The following is a 23436-nucleotide window of genomic DNA, read 5'->3' as shown; positions in this document are numbered from 1 at the left end:
CCCGGTCCGCTACACCGTTGTAGTTGTTACGGCACCTGGGAGGAACGTCTCCAGTGAGGAGGCGACCTCGCTTAGATTTGCGTCTGCCTCTCATTAGGCACTCGTCGATCTGAACGACCTGGCCTACACCTCCCATCGGCGGCTGTTCTAAAAGCTCGGCCAGCGCCACCTCCCTAACATAATTTCTCCAGTCTGTGCGGGTGCTATTGCTCATTTTAAATACATTCTGCACCAGCTTTTTAGTGCTCCTGGCGGAGAGCCCATTAGCCAAGGCGTACGTCAACCAGATTATTTCCGTTCGCGAGAGTTTCACGTTGGGGCATCCCAGTACGTCGGTACAAGCAAAAAATGAGCCCTGCTCTGGCTGCCCGTGCAATGCATCGGAACTGCGGAGCTGTGAAACCTGCTTCCTGCAGTGGTTGCATTTGAAGCTAGGTCTGGTACCTTTTCTGCACCAGTGATGGTATGTGACGACTTCTCCCTCGCATCCCGGCTCGCTGGGATTGAACCCTAGATCCTTGCAGACGCCCCAGAAGTTAGACGTCGGTGGACGGCCTTGACGGGTTCTGGTCCTCTGAGGTCGAACTGTCGGCGTCGGCACCAGCCCGACTCCACGCAGAAAGGCCTCTTCCGCGGCAGGGTCCCTGAGGATGTCCGAAATCTCCAACACACTTGGGTCCATCCGTGGCGTCGTCATGGCGAAATCAATTGAGGAGACGAAATTGTTGCGGTATTTATAAGCCCTTACGTGGATGCGGGCCAGGGCGACTCGGATGAAACTTTACCAAATAAGGAGATATCGAAGGCACCTGCTACGTTAACGAAAGTTAGCGTGGACGCGGGGGAGGGCGACTCGGATGAAACATTACCAAATAAGGAGACATCGAAGGCACCTGCTACATTAACGAGAGCAAGGAGGGCTCGAGTTCAGTGGTCATGGGTCACATGGTCATGATCACGAGGTAGGCAGCTCAAAACAATACCATATAAAGTAACGCCAATTGAACCCTGGAGCAAGGAGTTAACTTGGGAATTAACGAGAGTGAGGAGGGCTCGCATGAAGCGCTACCAAATAAGGATATCGAATGCAGCCGCTACATGAAGGCAGCGCATGTCACGTAGTGTGGATTTCGATCCACATGACCCGGGTTTAGTTGGCGTGCTGCATGCAAATTGCATGCTGGTGCATTCACAATTTCTTTGAGCCTGCTGCCGCGCCCGAATAAGGGCGGGGACATAAAGAATTTTTTTTCTGAATTTGTTTTTTCGTACACCTGTTCATTCAGACATTTAAGTGGTCCCCGTGAGGTCCGAATAAGCGGTCGGCAACTGTACTCATATATTAAGCCTACTTCACTCACCAATTCACTACCTTTCTGACAAAAAAAGAATTAATGCAATAGGATAAGTACTACTAAAGATTTTTGTTGCTCCAAGACTATGACACCAGCAGAAATGATGCTTTGAGACAACGGGCAACATTATTTCCGTTTATTCACATACCTCCCCTACCAATATCTCTCAAAATGAACCAGGGCAAGCCTCACTTAACCTTTTTTTGGAAGAACTTGTGCTATGCTGCAAGTCCTTTTCTTTTGTCTTGCTGGACCCAGTAGTTGTTATTTTCACGTCCAACTCTACTAGCACTGCTGCAGTTTCATACTCATTGCCGGCACCCTTTGTGGGACAACATATATTTTTTGCAAGAATTATAAAAAATTTTTTATTACACTTGAAAATGAGGTGTACAGAAATGATTCTAAACAAATTTCACAGTTTTATTATGTATAGTTAAAGAAAAAAATGTGGGACGCATTTGTCCCATTGACACTAAATGGGAAAATGAAATGTGGGACGTATTTATCCCATTGACCTACACGGGTGCCACACTAGGTTAGTTCTGACTAACCACTTCATGGAATGGTCCAAAACAGGTCACACAAAGCGGGACTGAGCATGCCTTGCACAAGAAACTTGTTCGCACTTCTTTCCCCCTCGTGGAACACCAACGGCATCTGCGCCTATTTTCCACTTTCACAGGGTTGTGCTCTCTTCCCATGAACCGAACTTCATCCGATACGCCAACCATTTTGTGGCCATTTTTTCTACCCTCCTTGTTCATTCTGAACGGCTTCCTGCTGCCGGTGGTTCTGAATGTCTGGCCATTGATGAGTTCCCGTCCAAGAACCAATCGAAACCATAAGTAGGTCATTGGATTCACAGCATTTACTTGAATGAACGCGTTGACGATGGCTGCATCGAGCAAGAAATAAAATATTCTGTACCAGGACTTTTTGGACCTCCTGTCAGCTCGGTATGCATTGCGCTTTTGGTCGAATTTGTCGACTCCTCCCATCCAAGTGTTGTAGTCGGATATAGCCTTTGGACACTGGACGGAAACCGAAGACCCATTTGCAAGCTTGTGGACAACTTCTTCTGTGTCCTTTGGGTGGTGAAAATTCGATAAAGCATGCACATTTTTTGTGTCACGCCACTGATATGCAACAATGCTTCCTTTTGATCGCCAGATATATTCTCCTTTCTGGAGTTTGTTGTCCATTTTCAATTCATCAGGCAGATCCTTCCTGTTTGTCCGGACTGTACCAACAGCAAGAATTCCTTTCTGTGCAAGGTCCTCCATGAGGCGAGTGGAAGTGAAGAAATTGTCAAAGTAGAGTTGCGTGCCAGGCTCAACGCCTTCTACCAGAGACAATACGACGTACTCTCCAAGTGCTTGGTTGGCAGGACGCTTCGCATTTTTTCCTTCATACACCTGAAACGCAATCAGGTAGCCGGTTTCTGAATCGGCCCGGCACCACACCTTGTAGCCGCGTTTGATGGGCTTCATTGGCATGTATTGCTTCAGAGACGATCTTCCTTTGAATAGGATCATACTCTCATCTATAGCTTGATGAGCCGATGGCGTGTACTCTTTCTGAAAACGTTTGTTCAGAGCATCGATGAGAGGGCGTACTCTTGCCAGCCGGTCATATCCATCTTCGCCTCTTTTTTTTTCTTTCGTGTTGTCACTCAAATGCAGGCAATTCATGATGGATTGGAATCGCTTGAACGACATGACTTTTGAGATTTCTGGTGCATTGAAAAAGTTATCGCTGCTCCAGTAAAGGTACAGCTGATGTCTCGGGTTTACACTCATGAGAATCAGAATGCCGAAGAAAGCCCGAAGCTCATCTAACGTGATCGTTTTCCATTTTCGCCAGTTTTTCTGTTCTGCAAAGCGGTTTGTTTCCTCTACAAGGAGCTGCATTACTTCGTCGTCGAAGTAGAGTGAAAAAGCTTCAATCGGTTTGGATGGCAACTTTTGTGACATCTCAGGATCCCATGTTTTTGGGACTTGCAGAACATGGTCTGGCTCGTCACAACCCCATGTGCCCGGCGTTTCTTCCTCATTTTCCACGATGTTGTCGCACAGGTCTAGCGATCTTTTCCGCCTCTTTGTTTTCTTTTTTGTATAGGTTGCCTTGCGTTTTGCCTGTCTGCTCGTTGACGCAGCCATTTCATCTGCACTGGCATCCTCATCTGTACAATGAGGCGCAAGCTCGGGAATGACATTCTCGTCTGTGCTTTCCCCATCCGAATCATTGGAGTCCGGATCGTCCGATATGCTAAAATAGAGCTCGAGAGCTTCTTCTTGTGATAGAAATCGCTTGCCTGCATTAGAAAGCAACGACAAGTTCTAGATCAAATAATTCGAAAATTACCGCTCAAAATTCTGCCATTAGGCTTAGCAAAATGTGCAACTTTTTTCAGCATGGTATTGAAAATTTGCATTTATCTCATTATATGTAAGCTCAAATCTCAGAAACACGAGCTGATTTTAATCCAGGGTTGTTTCTCTGAATGCAGAAAAAAGGAATTACTTACCAGGCATGTTGATTTTCTTTTCTGCCGGATCGCATATAGTCAAAAACTTCCAATGCATCAGAAAAAAAGAACGAAGTTTCAAGTTCTGGACTCACTGCCTCATCTAGTGGAGGCTGCTGAAACTATATTTAAAAGAAGTACTGAAACCTCTCAATAGGTGGTAGCACATCACAAGAATGATTCCGGTTTCCTTCTGCTTCGTACGAGCCCTTTAGAGTGGAGCACTATGTGGGACGTATGTGTCCCACTGTCCCACAAAGGGTTAAAACGCAGCACAGCTTCTGCAACAGCTGCCTGTACTGCAACTAGAGACCAGTGCTCCTCCTTTGCTAGCAAGCTCCATATTACAGAGTGCAGAGACTCATTCGAATTCTGAGTCCTTCCCCTCAGGCACCTCTGCAGCAGGCTTTTTTCTGACAAGCGCTGGTACATGGGCAAAAGAGCTGCAGCCACATCGCTAGGCAAATTATATATATGGCTAGGCTCTGTCTCCCCTTTGGCCTTCGCTGCATTGTGTTGGCACCAAGACTACTCACCAGCCGGGCTCGGGGCATGGTTTGTGCAACTGTCAGTGTAAGTCGTATGATAAAAAGTTGCCATCACTGTGCGGCTCATGGCTTGCACATCACCAACATGTGATTTTAGGGCTCGCCCATAGTAGACAGCCAACCTGTCGACCAGCTCAGCTGTGAATCTCTCCTTGCCACCGAGGCTTTGTTTGCCTTCACCCTTGTGTTTCTATAATAAGTAGCGGAGTGCAGTGCCCATGCGTTTTCTCACGGGGTTAACGCTATCCTCTTTTTCTACTTCAGCGTATCCGTAAACTTTTGCTTCTTTAATTGCATTGTATGTGCGGCTGTCACCATCGCACTGCATGGTGGTATAGCAAAGGTTATGTCGCTGAAGCGACCTCTCAAACAAGATTTCACCTGCATCTACTTCCATCTGGCCAAACTTGCAGCTTGTGTTTTTTTGGCATTGTGGCTCAACTTCCAAAGTTCATAGCCCTCACTGTCTGGCTTAGGGCCATTCTCGCAGCCCAAAGAAAAGTTAGACATCACATGGTAATCGAGCGCATATCCAGTGAAGAGTTCAACAGTTCCAATGCCGATATGTGAGGAATGTCCCCTTGTCAACCAAGTCCCGTCGTAGCTCTCGGCAATGTTCTTTTTGTGTCCAAAACAAATGTCCTCACACAGTTCAGTGACTTCTTTCGCGCACCGTGTCATAACGGTCACGGCAGCTCGGGTGGCAGCAGGCTCTAGCGTCTTCTTTAGGTGCCGCTGAAACATTTTATTTTGTAGCCCCCGGCACGAAAGCTCCATCGACGCAAAGATGTCGTTCATGGCTGTTTGGCCATTTCCACTGTTGAGCATTGCACGTCTGGCTAACATGTTAATCTCAAACGGATCACATGCATGAGTGCCATTGCGCTGCAACTTCACCACAATTCTTGCACAACACAACCAGTTTCTTGGCGAAGCCATAGTCACGGTCGCCTGTGACTAGTTTCGCACACCCTCTACATATCTTGCACTGGAAGGCAGCAAGCAGCACATTCACAAGGTTCAGGTCAACAATGGCGTATAAAGCTGCAATGACCATGGCTGAAGCCGATGACGTGTCGCTTGCATCGGTGAAAACAGTCTTTCGTGCTGTTGCCGGCATCGACTCGAGTCTATCAAGCGTGGCTTGATCATGGGCACTCACTTGAACTATTTCGTTGCTCGTGACAGTTCTAGCGTCAACTCTTACACGGCTGGAGCCAGCGTGAAGGCTGCCGTCGTTCTGCAGACCGCTATCACCAGCATCGCCGTGAGTTGCTTGCTGACCTGTTGTAGAGCCGCGCAATCCACTGCTGATCCACTGCCTCACTGGCAAAAAAACATTTGAGACAAGTAAGCTTACATTGTTTATTGTCAATCGTGAGTGAAGCAGTACATGCCCACAATTTTCGTACTGGTCAGATGGAGCTAATGCTGTCAGTCACTGAGTTTACAACATACAGAAACACAGATAGTAATCTATTTAAGGGGGGGACATGGCGATTAAAGATATCATACTTATTTTTAGACCAAATTCAATCAAAATACACAGACTTGTTCAGTTTTTCAAGCCGATTGCAAAAGCGCAATTTTTTTAATAGGTCGAGTAATTATGGAGGTAACTAAAAGTACACTACTATTATTTGTGGAGACAATAGGTAAAAATAATCTGGACAGAAAGCTATAATAAATGCATCAGTGGACAGCTGAATGTTTAAGGAGTGAAATGCGGCTAGCAGTTCATCAAAGTCCATCGTTAACACCATGGCTAATAGGTCACAAGAACAAAAGGGAAAAAAATTATTGCAAAATGAAAAACAAGAATCTGCTTGCAGCACTTCAAACTTTATGCATTTAGATTCATATACCAAAAAAAAAAATTACAGCTTTGGCTGTCTTAGATCTTGAGATATTTTTTGCCACAAACAAGCAGGGTGAATGAAAAGCTCATTTTGAGAAAATTGCAAAAAACACGCACAACTTCATTTATTCAGGAATATCGTGAAATACCAGTCATAACAGGCTGGTATGCCCCTGGCAGATAGCTTGGGAATTGTTCCCTGTGGCACTTTTTTAAGGCTCGATTCATGTTTTCGACAGATCCACGCTTTCGAGCTGAAGCCTTCATTCGCCACTGGTCTTTCTCATTCATGCGGTCATTGCTTACTCTGCTGGGGTTCAGGCTCCGCTCTTTGAGTATGGACGCCGACGCTCTGAAGTTGCCTACATTAAACTTCAGCACTGCCTCCGCCACAGCTGCCTCCACAGTGAAGAGAGAGGCATGGCGCTCCTTTGGTGCAACAGACCAGATCATTGAATGGAAGCTCTCGTTGCTGTTTTGGGTCTTTCCTCGTTGGCACCTTTCAAGCAGTTTTTATCATTCGAGTGCTCGTATATGGGTAGTAAGGCCTGGCAAACCTGAGGAGGCAAGTTGCGAGGATGTTTTGGTGCAAGCTCGCACCTGGCCTGTGCAGCAGGAGTTTGGGCCAGTTGGGCAAAGTGTATGGTTTCCAACAGTGTTGTTGGAGGTGATGTAATGGTACGTAGCCATCACTGCCTTGTGCATGCCATCCAGATCTCCTTTGTGCGTTTTCAGCACCCACCCGTAGTAGGTGCTCAGCCTTGTGATAAGGTCTGCTGTCAGTCGACCCTTTCTGCCAAGGCTCTGAAAGCCCGGTGCTTTGTGCTTCGTTACAAGGTTGCGCAAAGCTGTGCCCATACACTTTTGAACGTGATTTATGCAATCCTCCTTGTCAATCTCTATGTATCCATACACCTTCTTCTCTTGCAAGGCAAGGTACGAGCGTGACTGTCCCCATCGCTGAGCCCAGTGGTTTAGCGAAGGTTGTGCCGTTCGAGAGACCTCCTGAAAAGAATAAGAGCAGCCTCCACTTCCATTTCTCCTGACATGTCAGTGTTCATCTGGCACTGTGACTGGTGACTGGCCTTCCAATCTTTGTAGGAAGGATTATCTGAAGGATTATCCAGGGTGCCTACCAACCGGGAAAACCGGGAATTCTCAGGGATTTTGAGTAGTCTGGAAAAACTCAGGGAAAACTCAGGGAATTTGTGCTTCTATCAGGGAAAATTAGCTGTAATTTTTTTAGAGGGTCAAAAGTCGCGGTAATGCTGGCTCGAGAAACAGACAGGACTCGTAACGAATCGTCGTCGGCTGAAGGAGTTGCCGCGAAGCCGTCCGATAACTCGGATGGCTTCGCGGCACCACCACGTGCCCCAAAGAGTCAATCTATCATAACGTCTGAAATTTCAGACGCAAGAACTCTTCGCCGTCCGATTTTCTAAACGTTTTGCATGATCGCAGGTCCGAGACGGCATTAATGAAAACCACCACCGCTGCTATTTTGATTACCTCGCCGCCTTGAACCGGTGCTCTCGGACGCAGATCCGCTGGCAGCCGTAGCCACCACTGCGGCAACGCTAGGCCTAGCTGCTTCGATGTTCGCTGTTAAGCTTCTGGTCGTTCGGTGCCGTGTTTCTTCATTTCTCCGCTGACAGCAATAATTTTGTCTTCGAAGCTCGGAAAGCACAGCGCATTGCATAATGTTCTTTCCCGAAAGTCTGCTTCGCCTCATTACAGTCGTGTAACGCGGTGAAGCGTAACAAGCGTACGAAGGGGCAATTGTCGCGGGACACTGTATGTATTCCTTAATTTTACACGTGTGCACCCGTCCTCACCTGTCACAGTAGGAGCACCGATATGCCTAATAAGTGCACTGACAGGCATTCAGAGCTTTTTCAGACGTACATGTGTCGATTTTAGCCCTTAAGGGCAGTAAAAGACATGAATTTATTTTTTCGGACTGCCTGATTTTTCGGAAGTTTTCGCGGCCCCTAGGCGGTCCGAAAAATTGGACGTTGACTGTAAATTGACCAAGAGCATTCTTCAAATGGTCCGTGGGGCGAACGCGCGGCGAAAGGAGGACGAGAACAGAAAGGATCGACGCACTGAGGAATGAACGGGGAATTAAGTATGCGACCGCTTCTTTGAAGGAGCCTGCGCTCAAAAAACAAATTGTTGGCTGATGCTGAGATGCAGGTGTCCCTCATCCAAACCAAAATAAACTCTTTAAAGCAGTGAAACACAACACTGAGGCGTCTTGCGCGAGCTGAGAGTATGTCAGGACAGTTGCATGACACTGAGCATGCTATCAGTTGATGGAAATAGCTCATATTCGAAAATATTTGCTTCTGTATGCATCTCCTTTTTATTTGTACTAGAGAATGTCCAACTCGATTTGAAAATTTTTTTCGAAGACATTTTATTTGCTGTGCATTTTAATAACCCCTCCCTTATATTCTTTTCTTGAATAACATAAACACTACTCCTTAGTATTCACATTGGATTAAGTCGGTTTTCTTTAACATTTTTTTCATATGCTTACTAGAGGGTGACAGCATAAGGCGATATGGTTTCAGCACGACTTGACATAAAACATAGTTCTGCATCACTCAGGGAATTTTGCAAAAGCGCTCAGGGAAAACCTGGAAAACTCAGGGAATTTGGAAATGTCAGCTTGGTAGACACCCTGTTATCTTCTTTGGAGCCCCACTCGCATGCAGCACAGAAATTGCACAAGACAATATAGTCAGTAGCAACATGACTGAACAGTTCAATCATGGTGCCGACGCAGATGTGTGAGGAATGCCCGCGGGTTATCTATGATCCATCGTACGACCTCACAATGTTTCCGGGATAAGGCACAATTCAGCGTAAAGATCGCAAACCGACCGCGCACACGCTTGTCAGGTTGCGGGCTGCGCAATCGGCTGCAGGTGCCAGCTTTCCCTTGATGTAGCTTTGCCGTGTCTTCGTGTGGAATCCGCGACGGCTTATGTTCATTATTGAGAACACATCATTCAGGGCTGTTTGGTGATTTCTAGTTGCCTGCATAGCGCGAGCGGTGAGAACGTTCACAGCAAACGGGTTCACTTTTTGTGCACTGCGCACATGTGGCGAGCTCCACTTCGACAACACCACACCATAGTTCACGCACATGAGCAACTTGACAGCAAGTCCATATTCGTGCTCCTCTCTGACTTTATTTAAGTCCCCACTACATATGTTGCAGTTGGCCATCACAAGCATAGTGTTCATTGCATCTAAACTGACAACAGTAAACACAGTCCCTTCAACGGGGTGCACCGCGGTATCGGTGCTATCACCTAGTAAATCTCGCTTCCTGTTCGTCACGGGAGTCGGTGAGAGGCGCTGAAGTTTTTTTTTTTTGCTTTTTTCTTTGGCCCTCTTCTGGCATAAAAACCAGACTATAGGGCGGACTGGAATATAGGTCGATCCCCCAACTAACAAATTCTAAAAATGAAGAAAATCTTTTTCAATGGCAAAAGTACCGAAAGACACCCTTACCTTGAAACAAATGTGACTCATGCACAATAGTGGCAGTATTTATTTAAGGGGGGACACTGCTATTAAATTAATGTTCATCATCTTTTTCCATCAATATTAATGAAACTTTCCAGTCTTGTTAAGGTTTTTGTGCTGATTTCAAATATGTAATTATTTTTCCAATAGGCCATTTAGTTCTGAAGATAAATGAAATTCATTGTCCATCGTTTGCGGAAACAATAGAAAAAAAACTGCGCTACAAAAATTCATATTGGCACATGCCTAGGTACTAGAAAACTTAAGAAACACAATGGTAGGAATACTTTATTGATATATTAAATATTAGTAATTTTATAGCAATTCAGTCTTCACTGTTTCAATTGTGGGTGCCCTATTGTCTGATCAAAAGCAGAACTGAAAAATTTTAAAGCATAAATTCCATAATCTGTTCCTACCCCTGTGTGCTTTGTACACTCAGCTACAAGCCACAACAAAAATTATGCCTCTACCTGCCTCGAAGGCAGAGATATCGTTGCCGCAAATCAGCAAGAAGTCAAAAATCGGTGTTTTGAGAAAACGAGAAAAAAGAAGTGAAGTCACTTTTAATCAAAAGTGCAGAAAAAATTGGGCACTATTTCGCAGTGATAGTAGCTAAAAGCCACCACGAATGTAGTCATTTTGACTACGGCCGCCCAAATGGCGTTTCCTGAAAGAATTCTGCATGTCCGTAGTGGTCTTGCGCTTTTTTGCAGATCCAACTGCTCGACGGCGGTCCTTCTCCACCATGCGTTTCACGCTGGGTATACCAGGGTTGAGGTGCAGCTCTTTCAATATTGCTGCAGAGGTCGTCTCACAGCCAGCATTGAATTTCATGACTGCCTCAGCTACTGCGGCTTGCACGGTGAACAGTGAAGCATGCTGTTCCTTTGGAGGCAGTGCCCATATCAGGGAGTGGAGAGACTGATTGCTGTTAGTACTGCCCCGTAGGCACCGCTCAAGGAGCTTTTCATCAGACAGGCGCTCATAAATGGGCAACAGGGCTTCACAGACATGAGGAGGCAAATTGTAGCGCTGCTTAGGGGCTGCCTCACCCTTAGCGCTTGCTGCATTTTGCCGGCACCACGAGCTTGGTCCTGGTGGACAGTAGCTGTGGTCCGATATCAAGTCATTTGATGTTGTGTGGTGATAAGTTGCCATCACAGCCCTTTTCATTCCTTGCACATCACCCTTGTGAGTCTTCAGGGCCCAGCCATAATATCGTGTCAGCTTCGTGACTAAGTCGTTAGTTAGTTTGCCTTTACCACCAAGGCTCTGCAATCCAGGTCCCTTATGCTTTGCAATAAGGTTTCGCAAGCTTGTGCCCATACGTTTCTGTACGTGGTTTGTACAGTCTTCCTTTTCCACTGAAATGTATCCATACATTCTGGCTTCCTGCAGCGCAAGGAAAGCGCGACTGTCACCATCTGAGAGTAGTGTGGTGTACCTCAGGTTACGCCGTTGCAGTGACCTTTGGAAAAGGATGAGGGCAGCTTCAACTTCCATTTCGCCGGCCTTCTTGGAGGTGTTTTTCTGACAGGCATGGCTCTCCTTCCAAGCTTTATAACTCGGGTCATTATCCTTTGGCCCACGCTCACAACCAGCGCAGAAGTTGCTGAGCACCACATAGTCGATGACTAGCCCCGTAAACAGCTCTATGACGGCGCCTACGCCAATGTGAGACGAGTGGCCGCGCGTCATCCAGGAACCGTCGTATGACACGGCAATATTTCCCGGATTTCCAAGCTCCAATTCGTCGTACAGTTGCCGAACCGATTGCGCGCACAGTGCCGTCTGCTTCTCGGCAGCAAGTGCCGCCGCGGGTGCCAACTTCCTTTTCACATACCGCTGCCACGTTTTCGTATGAAGACCACGATGGGAGATGTTCATTGTGGCAAAAATATCGTTCAGCACCGTTCGCCGATTGCCGGTGGCTTGCATCGCGCGCGCGGCAAGAACGTTCACAACAAACGGGTTGCACTTCTGGTTACCGTTCACCGGGGCGAGCTCCACGCCGACGCGATATCACCGCAACACGCACATGCGATAACAATCTTTATGGCAAGGCCATATTCTCGTTCGCGTTTGCCTACTGTGACGCTACCGCCGCACACCTTGCACTTCACAAACAACATCACCCTAGCAAAAATTCCCAATAGAAAAACCAATAGCCTATTGGGTTATTGACACCTATTGGTCTATTGGTTTTGTATTTGCCTATTGGAACTATATTGGCCTATTGGAACTATATTGGGCTATTGGTAATGTATTGGCTTTGTACTTGCCTATTGGATCATTGACACATATTGGTCACTTATTTGCCTATTAGAATTAGTCTTGTATAAGTGTGTCGTTGGTGTCCGTCTTCATGCAGAGGGTCTGCAATGTGGCAGCACCCCCTAGTATAATAAGCAGAGTGGATGATTGAGGCATATATATGTACAATATATTCTCCATATCAAAATTACATATGTTTCTTCTGGCCTTTCATGATATCCGCGATCTTGCAGGCGACTATCTTGCCAAGGCAACTTTGTCTTGTTGCAATTTCTTGCACGTTGCTGCATCGGCGCTCAAGGTAGTGCCTGAAAAATGCTGAAAATAAAATAGGGCCAAGAAATGAGAAACTGAAGCACCTTCTTTTAATCTATCAAAGCTTAATTTGAATTGCAAAGTATTAACATAGAAAGTTGGGAGCAGCGAGAAATTATCTAGACCTTTAATTCACTGCATATCTGCACGATGTTGCAACAGATTAACTACATGGTCTTGGCTTGTAGCGCGAAGTGAACACGGACACAGAAAGGAGCAAACGGGACGCTACAAGCCAAGGCTATGTTACCGTACCAACTCGCCCTACTGTCTATCCTTTAGATTAACTACAGCAAAAGATTGCATGTATGCACCAGTTATAGCATCTTAAGTGGGCTAGAGCATACCTTTCAGAACATCATATTTTATTGCATCCAAGGGTGGCTTGGCCTCCGTTTTTGTCCTATTTGATGCAGCGCCAGTGACACTTCTGTTCATGAGGCCTGCAGTCGAAAATATTTGCACGCTGGCCTCACGAACAAAAATGCCATCTTTTGGGCGCTGCATCAAATGTTCATAGATTGACTTCTGCAGCCACACGCCGCTACCCAGGAACACCTGAAATGATAAAACAATCGCAGCAATATTGTCACATACCAACATTTACTACTGCAACAGAAAATTAAACAATGCAATACTATTTTTCAATAATGGTTTATGTCATTGTAGTCGCTAGATTATGCTGCAATGCAATTACCAATCAACATAAAGGGCAGCTACTTGTAGACATTTACATGCAGCGTTTTACAGTTATCAAGGGAAAGAAGGTTGGCCTTGGCTAGTGTGTGCAGGCAAATGAAACAACAAAGAAAGAAAAAAAGAAAGAAAAAAGCAAAGCAAAAAAACATGAGATGAGTACACAGGTCTAGCGCTCAGTTATGAATAAACTCACCCCAAAAATGTTTTGCGAAGAAACAACAGTTACATGCAGTTAAATATTGGCACCAACTTCTGACCTTGTGCAATAAGCACATTCTTTGAGCTCTGTTGATTTCTGTAATTACTATTTGATTCCAGCAAAATGCTTTGCTAGGCTAGAAGTGCTCTATCCTATCACCCTTCATTTTTTTTTTCTTCTGCTTCCATCATGTCCTTATTTCACTGTATGGAGCTACACAGCAAACAACACATAATACACACCAAAACCAAGGGCAGCAGAATCAAGAACAAGTTATATGAATGACAAGGAAGATCGAGCAAGTCAGAGTGAAAAATCGCCTCAATATTTCAGTACTAAAGCACCAAAACAGAGTAAGAGCAGGACAACTGGCCATTCATCACCTGTACTTTGAAACAAATGAAATTTAAGTGAAGTTTAATTAGCACAAACCACGTTCCCAATCGTTGAGTACAGCTTTGTACCTTCCACCATCTCACTATCGGCACCCTCCCAGCTTGCTTCGGCCTCTGCTGCAGACTGTGGCCTGGTGGGTGATTGTTCAATTGTGGGTGCAGCAGGTGATACATGCTCTGCTCCCTCAAGGGAAACCTGCACCTGTGGTGTTTTCTTGTGTGTGGAGCATTTCGCAACCACTGTTGTGCAGGAGCCGGGTTGATTCTCCCGCAACAGCATGCGGTTTTCTGTGCAAAGAAATACATGGTGGTACTCAATGGAAAATAACTGTTTTTGCTAAACAACTTTCGATTCACATACCACATGTGTTCAGTATAACTGAAAGGGATGACAAACAACAGCCAAATATGTGCATCTTTGTAGCTAGCAATAAAAGTTTACCGTTGCAAACGGAATAAGAACTGCTATAAAATGCAAACCTGTCTTAAAAATCTTGCTACACAATGCTTTTTCAAGCATTTCCACTCGTTTGTTGAGGTTTTCATTTTCAGTTTGGAGCCGCTCATTTGTCGCTTTCAGCAGGCTATTTTCCTGCTCCACCCGCTTGGCCTCAGCTTTCCAATCTGGTTCACTATCGCCAGTTGTGGCAAACAGTGCCTCCATTTGCTCTTGCTGAAACGCTGCTTCGGCTTCTCTCTTCTTCGACTTCAACCGCTTCGCAGCCTTTTTCATTACCTACATTTAAAATGGCAATAGAGAAATGTGACCAGGTAATATTTACTCACTTTTACAGGGCAAAAACATGAATACAGAATTTGTGAAACAGAAAAATTACAGCATGAGCATATGCATAGCAGGCTGTTATGAAAATGTGGTCATTTTCCCAGTAGAAGCAAATTATTTGATACGTCAAGATGTCCTAAAGCTGCTACATGGAGAAAGAAACTGTGGTTTCTTTCAGAAAGTCTTTCATCAATGAATTACAATCACTGATATGTTGTTTTCCGAGATGGTGATGTGACTATCATACCGTATGCATGCCACTAAATGTCAACATAAAGATGGCCTAAAATAAATTAAGCTAGGGCAGTATGAGGCAATGAGATGTACATTATGTACACCGTTGTAATTTTTTAACGATATCACGCGAGCATCGACCTTACGGGGTGTCAGCGGCCTAGTAGCAGCGAGATAGGTGGGATTGCCAACTTTGTGTGCGGTCGTGCGAGACGAATTGTAGTTCGAATGTATTGTGCTGTGTTCGCTTCAGGGGTGCCCCTCACCACTAGAAGGCCACTGACACGCCGTGCGGTCGATGCTCGCGCGATACCATTAAAAATGCGAGGGATATTGCAATCAGTAATGAATTAAACATATAGACATATTAGTTGACCATCATGTGGCTCGTATAACGATACTTTTAACAATAAGATCGAGAAGGTGCTTGGCACGCACTACAACATATAAATCGTATCAACTAGAGTGTTATTATAAGGTGATAAACGCGTTTTTGACAGACAAAAAGAAAGGGTTAGCGAGACTTGAAACAACGCTCACGTGCAAGGCGTGGCCTTGACAAGTCTACATTTCTGTTTATGAATGCTGACAAGCAGAAAAACAAACTTCAATATTATATGTGCACAAATTTCCAACCTCGGCTAAAGAATCGGCGCTTGAAACCGAGGCGTTGCTGGCCTCGCTGTCATCGGACACAGGACGCGGAGGGCGGGGGACACGTTTTCCCAGCCTTTCGGCTTCCTCCCTTGTTTCTAATGGGCAAAAAAAGTGAAATCACAAAAATATGAAATATGAGCAAATCAGATACGCTTAACTCACCAAATCGGAGCACTTGGGCCTTGAAGTATCCTTCCTGTTGCTCATCTTTCCGATATACCTGCTGCCATTTCGTTTTGTCAAAATCGAAGACACTTTTCGCTGTAAAATTCTTAATCTGGTCGACATTGACGACGACCTTCATGTCATCGTCGCGGAAGCGCACAAGAGCAAACATAATTGATGCTTAGTGAAGTATCAAGATACTAGCCTGCACGTGCAGTGAACGCGTCAGTACACAAAGCAACTGAACTGACGGCAACTCAGCTTAACAGGGCTGCCGGCTGGGCTTGTCTTCGTTCGGCCGAGCGTGGATAGCGCGATAGCGGCCGACCATGCGCCACATAATGGTCGGCCGCGTTTGCACATTCACATTTTCTCCCACTGTATATTTATAGAACAATTTCTATTGCTCAGCATAAATGTCTTTATGTTCAATATTATAGAACTTTTTTTTTTAGTTTACAACTTGGCTGAGCCACGTTAACCAAGGAAGATGTTGGAAAAAAAAATTCTGACATGCAGCGTCACCACACTGTGCACCGTTGTACTTTTAATGTGAACTGACTGGTTCTTGTAGGTTGTGGTCTGTGGCGCACGGGTGTTTCCTTGGCAAGCATCGTGCCCCACGTGTTTCTGCAAGTTTTCTCTTACACCACGTGCGTCTCGCCGCCCTCGCTGGATTATCTTGGTTTCAAAGCTATATATCGATGGCTGGCGGTGATCCAGAAGTTGAGTGCTCCGCTCACCCTCGCTTAAAGAAGCGGAAGCAGTATTTGGAGCCTGGTGAACCTTTCGTGGTTCCACGAACAATGCTCCGGTTCCAGGCAAGCGGCTCCAGCACGGTCTTAGCCCCTCACCAGACTCCAAACGCAGAGCCAGCAGATTGCTGCTCGGCGAGAGATGGTGCACTTATGTCAGAAGAGAGTGATGTTTGTCACCACCAGTCAATGCGTTGTGCCGACGATGCATGCGCGGAGGAGCGAGCTAGCACGGACAGCGCAGATGTTGAAGACTATGGAGTGGATACAGAGGACGCTGCCTATGGCGCAAGCGATGAAGACACCCCAAGTGATGAAGACACCGCAAGCGATGTGGAGGACTTCCTGAAGCTGTTTTCTAATGAACGTTTGCCGAACTCCGAATTAAGTGTTGCCGATGCAATGGTCGTGTTAATGGCATATTCGGCATCAGCTGGTTTGAATTGGAGTGATATGGAGAAGCTCGTTCATGTGATGAACCTTCTACTGGAAGCTGACGTGCTGCCGTCATCGCAGTATTTGCTGCGAAAGGCCTGGAGGAACTGGCAAGGGCAGGTGGTTAGACGCCACTACTTCTGCACATCGTGCAGTACTCCTGCTGCAAATCCGACTCAGCGAGATTTCGTTTGTACGAACTGTGGCGCTCAGAATTCAGCGCACAATTTCTTTGCAATACTGAACTTAAAAAAAAAACAAATTGAAGTTATGCATGCAAAGAAGGAATTAGCCGTGACGCTGCTGGATACTCTTCGCAAGAAAAATCGAGGCGGGAGCCCATCACAGAGTTCTGGCGATGCAACTGTATTGACGGACATCACGGATGGTGCCTTGTACCAAAAGCAAATGGAAGGCTGCCAGTGGAGTGATATATCCCTCACATTCAACACTGATGGCGCCAAAGTATTTAACTGTAACAAGACAGCCTTGTGGCCCATCCAGTGCGTTATCAATGAGCTACCGGTAGCATTGCGTTGGAGAAATGTTTTACTAGGTGGTCTCTGGTTTGGAAAAGGCCACCCGGAAATGAGTAAATTTTTAGAAGTTTTTGTGAAGGAGGTGCTTGAAACAGGTTCCATAAAGTGGCAATGCAGTGAAGAAAAGCTGGAGTCAAGGATTGAAGTGATTTGCTGCTGTGTGGATGCACCAGCACGTGCAGCAGTCCTGAACGCAAAGCAGTTCAATGGGTATTTTGGATGCAGCTTTTGTCTACACAAAGGCGAAAGACACAAAGGTAAGTCACTGTTATGTTTTTCGTCTATATAAACGTTGCTTACACTGCATGTCAGAGCAACTAGCAACATTTTTCTTCTTTATAAATGCTGCTAACATTGTATGTCAGAGCAACTAGCACTGGTTCAGTTTCTGTATATTGGCCATTTAGTGCAAACTCAATTATCTGAATTACGTGTTAATTACGTGTTATCTGAATTACGTGTTAATTTTATGTCCAGAAAATAAGTATAAATTCTCTGCCGCCTTATATATAGCACAACTGAGGGGTGGAGGGGCTTGGTTGTTTGTGTTTGGACCGCTTCCCCTGCCCGAGGCATGCAAGCCCTCAGTAGCGAGAGTGCAACAAGCCCCCCTCTGTCTCTGAAGGCTACTCTGGACCTACCCCTGCCTTAGCTGTGTGCTGTCAGTCGTATATACTGCAGTGAAACTGATGTTAAGACTTTGTTATTTTGTGCTGTACTCTGAATAGTATGATTACTTTAATATTTCAGGGTCCATGAAGTATCCAGTGCTGGGAAGTCAAGTGCCAGCTGTACGCACTACAAGTCAGGTCAAGTCGGACATCCGAGTGGCCCTGTCAACTGGTGAACCTTCACATGGTGTCAAAGGATCCACACCACTTGCACAGCTTCCAAAGTTCGATTTAGTGTGGGGAGTATGCCCTGATTACATGCATGCAGTCCTTGAAGGGGTTACCAAACAACTCGTGGAAATTTGGTTAAGTCATGTGCAGTCACCTGCATACATTGGGGAGCCATCAAAGTCTCAAAGAGTGACTGCACGACTGTTGCACCTAAGGCCACCTCAATTTTTTACTCGACTGCCACGTACACTGGATGACCGCAGCATGTGGAAGGCTAGTGAATGGAAGTGGTGGCTTTTATTCTATGCAGTTCCATGCCTTGACGGTATGCTACCAAAACAGTACCACAAGCACCTGTGCATCCTCGTCAATGGCATTTTTCTTTTACTGAAGGACAAAATTTCTAAGGATGACCTCAAAGGAGCCATGGATAACCTATCCAAATTCGTTTTCAAGGTTGAAGAGCTGTATGGAAAGTCAGCTATGACATTTAATGTCCATCAGCTGCTCCACCTTCCACAGAGCGTACGGCAGCTCGGGCCTTTATGGTCTCATTCAACATTCGTGTTTGAATCTGGAAACGGCACATTGTTGAACTTGGTTAGTGATGCGAACGGAGTGCCACTGCAGGTTCTCGAACGTTTCGCAATGCGCCTACAACTTTCGCAGCTGCTGCAATCCATGGCTTTTTCTGAGAAGGCACGTGCATTGTGCCAAAAAATGACTGCTGCCTGTGCTGTAGAGAGCCCGCCAGACAAGCCACTAGGCAAGGGCTTGTTTTCAACAGAAATTTCAAGTGCAGAGACCGTTTTCATTGAAAAATTGGGCTACTGTCCAAAGAATGTTGTGGAGCACGAAAGGGTATGCCTGAAAGGACAAGTTTTCCATGTGCATACCTACCAAAGGATAAAAAGAACATGCAACTCTTATTTGAAATCTAAAAATGGTGAGCACCACATGCTGAGCAATGTTTTGGTTCTGGAAGATGGTACGTGTGTCCTTCTGTGTCGGAAGCTTATATGTCGAAAGCACAAAATAGTGAACCACATGCACATCTGTACTGATGTTGGGGATGAAGGGCTTTTGTATGGTGCCGAAGTGGACCGAGTTTGTGTTGCAATGAAAGTTGGTAAAACACTTTACATTGCTGACATCCCTAACATGTATGAACAGGATTAGGTGCAACAGTGTCAGAAATTGCAGCATATCTGTTTTTACAGCAATACTTTTGGTAGGCTCACTCCCCTAGACATTTTTGCATCTGCCAGTGTTCGCCGCTGGAATTCCAGAAGGCACTGCCAGAATTTTATCATCAGCCTGGTTACGCCCACTGCAAGGCAAAGGCCTCTCCCATACTTCTCCAACTACCCCGGTCATGTACTAATTGTGGCCGTGTTGTCCCTGCAAACTTCTTAATCTCATCCACCCACCTAACTTTCTGCGCCCGCCCCCTGCTACGCTTCCCTTCACTTGGAGTCTAGTCCGTAACCCTTAATGACCATCGGTTATCTTCCCTCCTCATTACATGTCCTGCCCATGCCCATTTCATTTTCTTGATTTCAACTAAGAAGTCATAAACTCGCATTTCTTCCCTCAGCTAATCTGCTCTTTTCTTATCCCTTAACGTTACACCCATTATTCTTCTTTCCATAGCTTGTTGCGTCGTCCTCAATTTAAGCAGAACCCTTTTCGTAAGCCTCCAGGTTTCTGCCCCGTACAAGAGTACTGGTAAGACACAGCTGTTTACACTTTTCTCTTGAGGGATAATGGCAACCTGCTGTTCATGATCTGAGAATGCCTGCCAAACGCACTCCAGCCCATCCTTATTCTTCTGATTATTTCAGTCTCATGATCCGGATCCGCGGTCACTACCTGCCCTAAGTAGATGTATTCCCTTACTACTTCCAGTGCCTCGCTACCTATCGTAAGCTGATGTTCTCTTCTGAGACTGTTAAACATTACTTCAGTTTTCTGCAGATTCATATTTAGACCCACCCTTCTGCTTTGCCTCTCCAGGTCAGTGAGCATGCATTGCGATTGGTCCCCTGAGTTACTAAGCAAGGCAATATCATCAGCGAATCGCAAGTTGCTAAGGTATTCTCCATTAACTCTTATCCTCAATTCTTCCCAATCCAGGTCTCTGAATACCTCCTGTAAACACGCTGTGAATAGCATTGGAGAGCTCGTATCTGCCTGCCTGACGCCTTTCTTTATTGGGATTTTGTGGCTTTCTTTATGGAGGACTACGGTGGCTGTGGAGCCGCAATAGATATTTTTCAGTATTTTTACATATGGCTCGTTTACACCCTGATTTCGTAATGCCTCCATGACTGCTGAGGTTTCGACAGAATCAAACGCTTTCTCGTAATCAATGAAAGCTATATATAAGGGTTGGTTATATTCTGCACATTTCTCTATCACTTGATTGATAGTGTGAATATGGTCTATTGTTGAGTAGCCTTTACGGAATCCTGCCTGTTCCTTTGGTTGACAGAAGTCTAAGGTGTTCCTGATTCTATTTGCGATTACCTTAGTAAATACTTTGTAGGCAACGGACAGTAAGCTGATCGGTCTATAATTTTTCAAGTCTTTGGCATCCCCTTTCTGATGGATTAGGATTATGTTTGCGTTCTTCCAAGATTCTGGTACGCTCGAGGTCATAAGGCATTGCGTACACAGAGTGGCCAGTTTTTCTAGAACAATCTGTCCCCCATCCTCCAACAAATCTGCTGTTACCTGATCCTCCCCAGCTGCCTTCCCCGTTTGCATAGCTCGCAAGGCTTTCTTTACTTCCGGCGTTACTTGTGGGATTTCAAATTCCTCTAGACTATTCTCTCTTCCATTATCGTTGTGGATGCCACTGATATTGTATGAATCTCTATAGAGCTCCTCAGAATTTTATAAAGATATTAAAAAAATATGCAGATCCCACGCATATTACAATAATAAAGATGTTATAGCAAAAATTTTGTTTCTTCTTGAACACCTTATATTTTTGTGTGTGTACCATGATACATGTGCTCTCTGCATGTTTAACATGCTTGTTGTTGAAATGTTTTATTTGAATATATGCAAGTAACTAAATGTAACTTGTCCACGTTCAGTTATTCCTGTGTATAAATGCTGTTTTTCTCTTTTTGGTATCTGCAACACATACTGGAAATGATGTGTGCTATCCATGCATAACCGTAACTCTTCACTATGCAAGTGACATTAGTATCTCTCTGAATGTGCATTTGTGCCCATATAATAAAGGTATTTTTTTTGTGTGAAGTTTGATCGTTGTTTGTGTCATTGCCAGCATTTTTTGGCAGCCTTCTCGTAGAATGTAACACTAGCTTGCCTGTGTCTGCATGATGCCGTTGCTTTTGGGATACTACTTAGACAACATGCACTTGTAGCTGGGAAGCACCACGTAGTGATGAACAAGAATATACACATTCCAGCCTGTATTGTTGCAACAAGCAGCTGCCGCCTGCTGGACCATTTTGATTTTTTTTATTTGTCCTATAACAGCTACTATATCCATCACCTACATGGCCCTTTTTCTAATAAATGTACAAGATCAGAATTTTAGCTATCAGTTCTGTGTATCTGTTGCACTCCAATTTGCCTTCAGTAGACGAATAGCTGAGAATTTTATTACTTTTGTTCTGCTAACAAAAAAGTAATTATTGGCCATCAGATGATGCAGTCTTATCAGAAATGGCTAGTGAACCAATCTCCCTTTTAGCCATGGATATAAACAAGGTGAATACAGCTGTCAGTTATCACATAGAGTTATCACATACCGACTCTGTTGATCTAATAAGGCACCGATAACTGTGCTGTTGGACTGACACACCTTCTATCGGTTTAACAAGACATAGATAGGTGGGAGTTATCGGACTGATACACTCTCTGTTAGTCCGATAAGAGACGAATAGGTCGCAGCTAGTGGACTAATACATTCTTTATTAATCCAATAAAAGACCAATAGGTGGCACCTATTGTACCATACTACTTCTATTGGTCCAATAAAAGACTAGAAGGTGGCACCTATTGGTCCAATAAAAGACTAATTGGTGGCATCTATTGGTCCAATACAACTTCTATTGGTCCAATAAAAGACTAATAGGTGGCACCTATTGGTCCAATACAACTTCTATTGGTCCAATAAAGGTCTAATAGGTGGCAGCTATTGGTCTCTATTGGTTCCAATAGAATTCCTATACAGCCTATAGAGCTCCAATAGATTTCGCATAGAACCTATAGAGATATTGTATTGGACCAATAGACAATCCTATTGGTATTGTTGCTAGGGCAGTTCGTTCACAGCGTCCAAACAAACGATAGCGAAGCCTACCTCCACGTCGACTGGAGCGGCCGCAACGTTGTCGGCGTGAGTGAGGGAATCCAACTTCCGTTTTGTTGCTGGCGTTGAAGCAAGGACTTGAAGTTTTCTTTTGGCATTCATATCCCTCTGCAGCAAATCCGCATGTTGCAACATTGCAGTGTCATGCCGAACGCGGCCGCTGTCCGTAACAACTTCACTCGGTGAGCTGGTTAGGCCTACTTCGGTGTTGTCCGCGGCTTGGGCAACATTCGCGGTTGGCGGCAGGCTATTCTCGATGTTTTCCAAAGGAACAGAGCGCTTCTGAAAGTTATAAGTTGTTCGCTTCTTCTTTTTGCCGAACTTGCTCCTCGTGGCGAACTTCCCTGGTGGATTGGACATAGTTCAGTACTTGTCACAAACGTACGACTGAGAACAATGAGGCGCACCGTCGCGTCGCCTGCGGAGTCGAGCAGACGACGGGAACCTCGCGCAGCCAACCATAGCACGCGATTTTGGTCACGTGCGCTAGTCAACGAATCGGATCGCGCGTTCAGACTTCTCTTTCTGCCCGGATTTCAACGTCACTGGCGAACGGACGGAGTCACTTTTGGCGGGAAATTAAAGAAGGAAGGCTCCTCTTTCTGACAATACCAAGATGGCTGCGATCGCGTGCATAGAAAAAGAGCTACGCGCCGCGATAAAAAGGGCTGTTTTTGCGCGGAATGCAGCTCACAGTGATGTTATAAATTGATATTGCGGACGAAATACTCTTGCCTGAGATTCGAAACTTTGTGAATTAAAGGAATATTGGCTGTAGATCTCGAAAATCTCATTTTCAAAAAATCGATTTTTTTCGCGATTTTTTTCTCCGCAAAGAGCCGTGTTCCCCCTTAACCAATATAACTCTGTGACATCTAAATGCAAATTGGCGGTGCCGCAATGTCACCGTGCCACGCTGCTGCTGATGGTGATGGCGAAGGTGGCTCTTTACTTC

At 45.3% G+C, this 23436-nt stretch overlaps 1 protein-coding gene across 1 annotated transcript; it reads right to left on the bottom strand.

Moving 5' to 3' along the window:
- Nucleotides 1–1315: 1315 nt before the first annotated feature.
- LOC135910239 (piggyBac transposable element-derived protein 4-like) lies at nt 1316–4149 on the bottom strand. The gene has a single exon (XM_065442292.2). The coding sequence runs from the start codon at nt 3515–3517 to the stop codon at nt 1895–1897; it is 1623 nt and encodes a 540-aa protein (XP_065298364.1). The 5' UTR covers nt 3518–4149; the 3' UTR covers nt 1316–1894.
- Nucleotides 4150–23436: the final 19287 nt, after the last annotated feature.

The sequence above is a fragment of the Dermacentor albipictus genome, chromosome 10 (genome assembly GCF_038994185.2).
Source record: "Dermacentor albipictus isolate Rhodes 1998 colony chromosome 10, USDA_Dalb.pri_finalv2, whole genome shotgun sequence".
In the NCBI taxonomy this organism is placed as follows: domain Eukaryota; kingdom Metazoa; phylum Arthropoda; class Arachnida; order Ixodida; family Ixodidae; genus Dermacentor; species Dermacentor albipictus.
This window is presented reverse-complemented; position numbering and strand designations above follow the sequence as displayed.

What these genes read in the sequence shown, in the direction of transcription:
- LOC135910239 (XM_065442292.2), bottom strand. Translation starts at nt 3,517, where the DNA reads ATGGCTGCGTCAACGAGCAGACAGGCAAAACGCAAGGCAACCTATACA.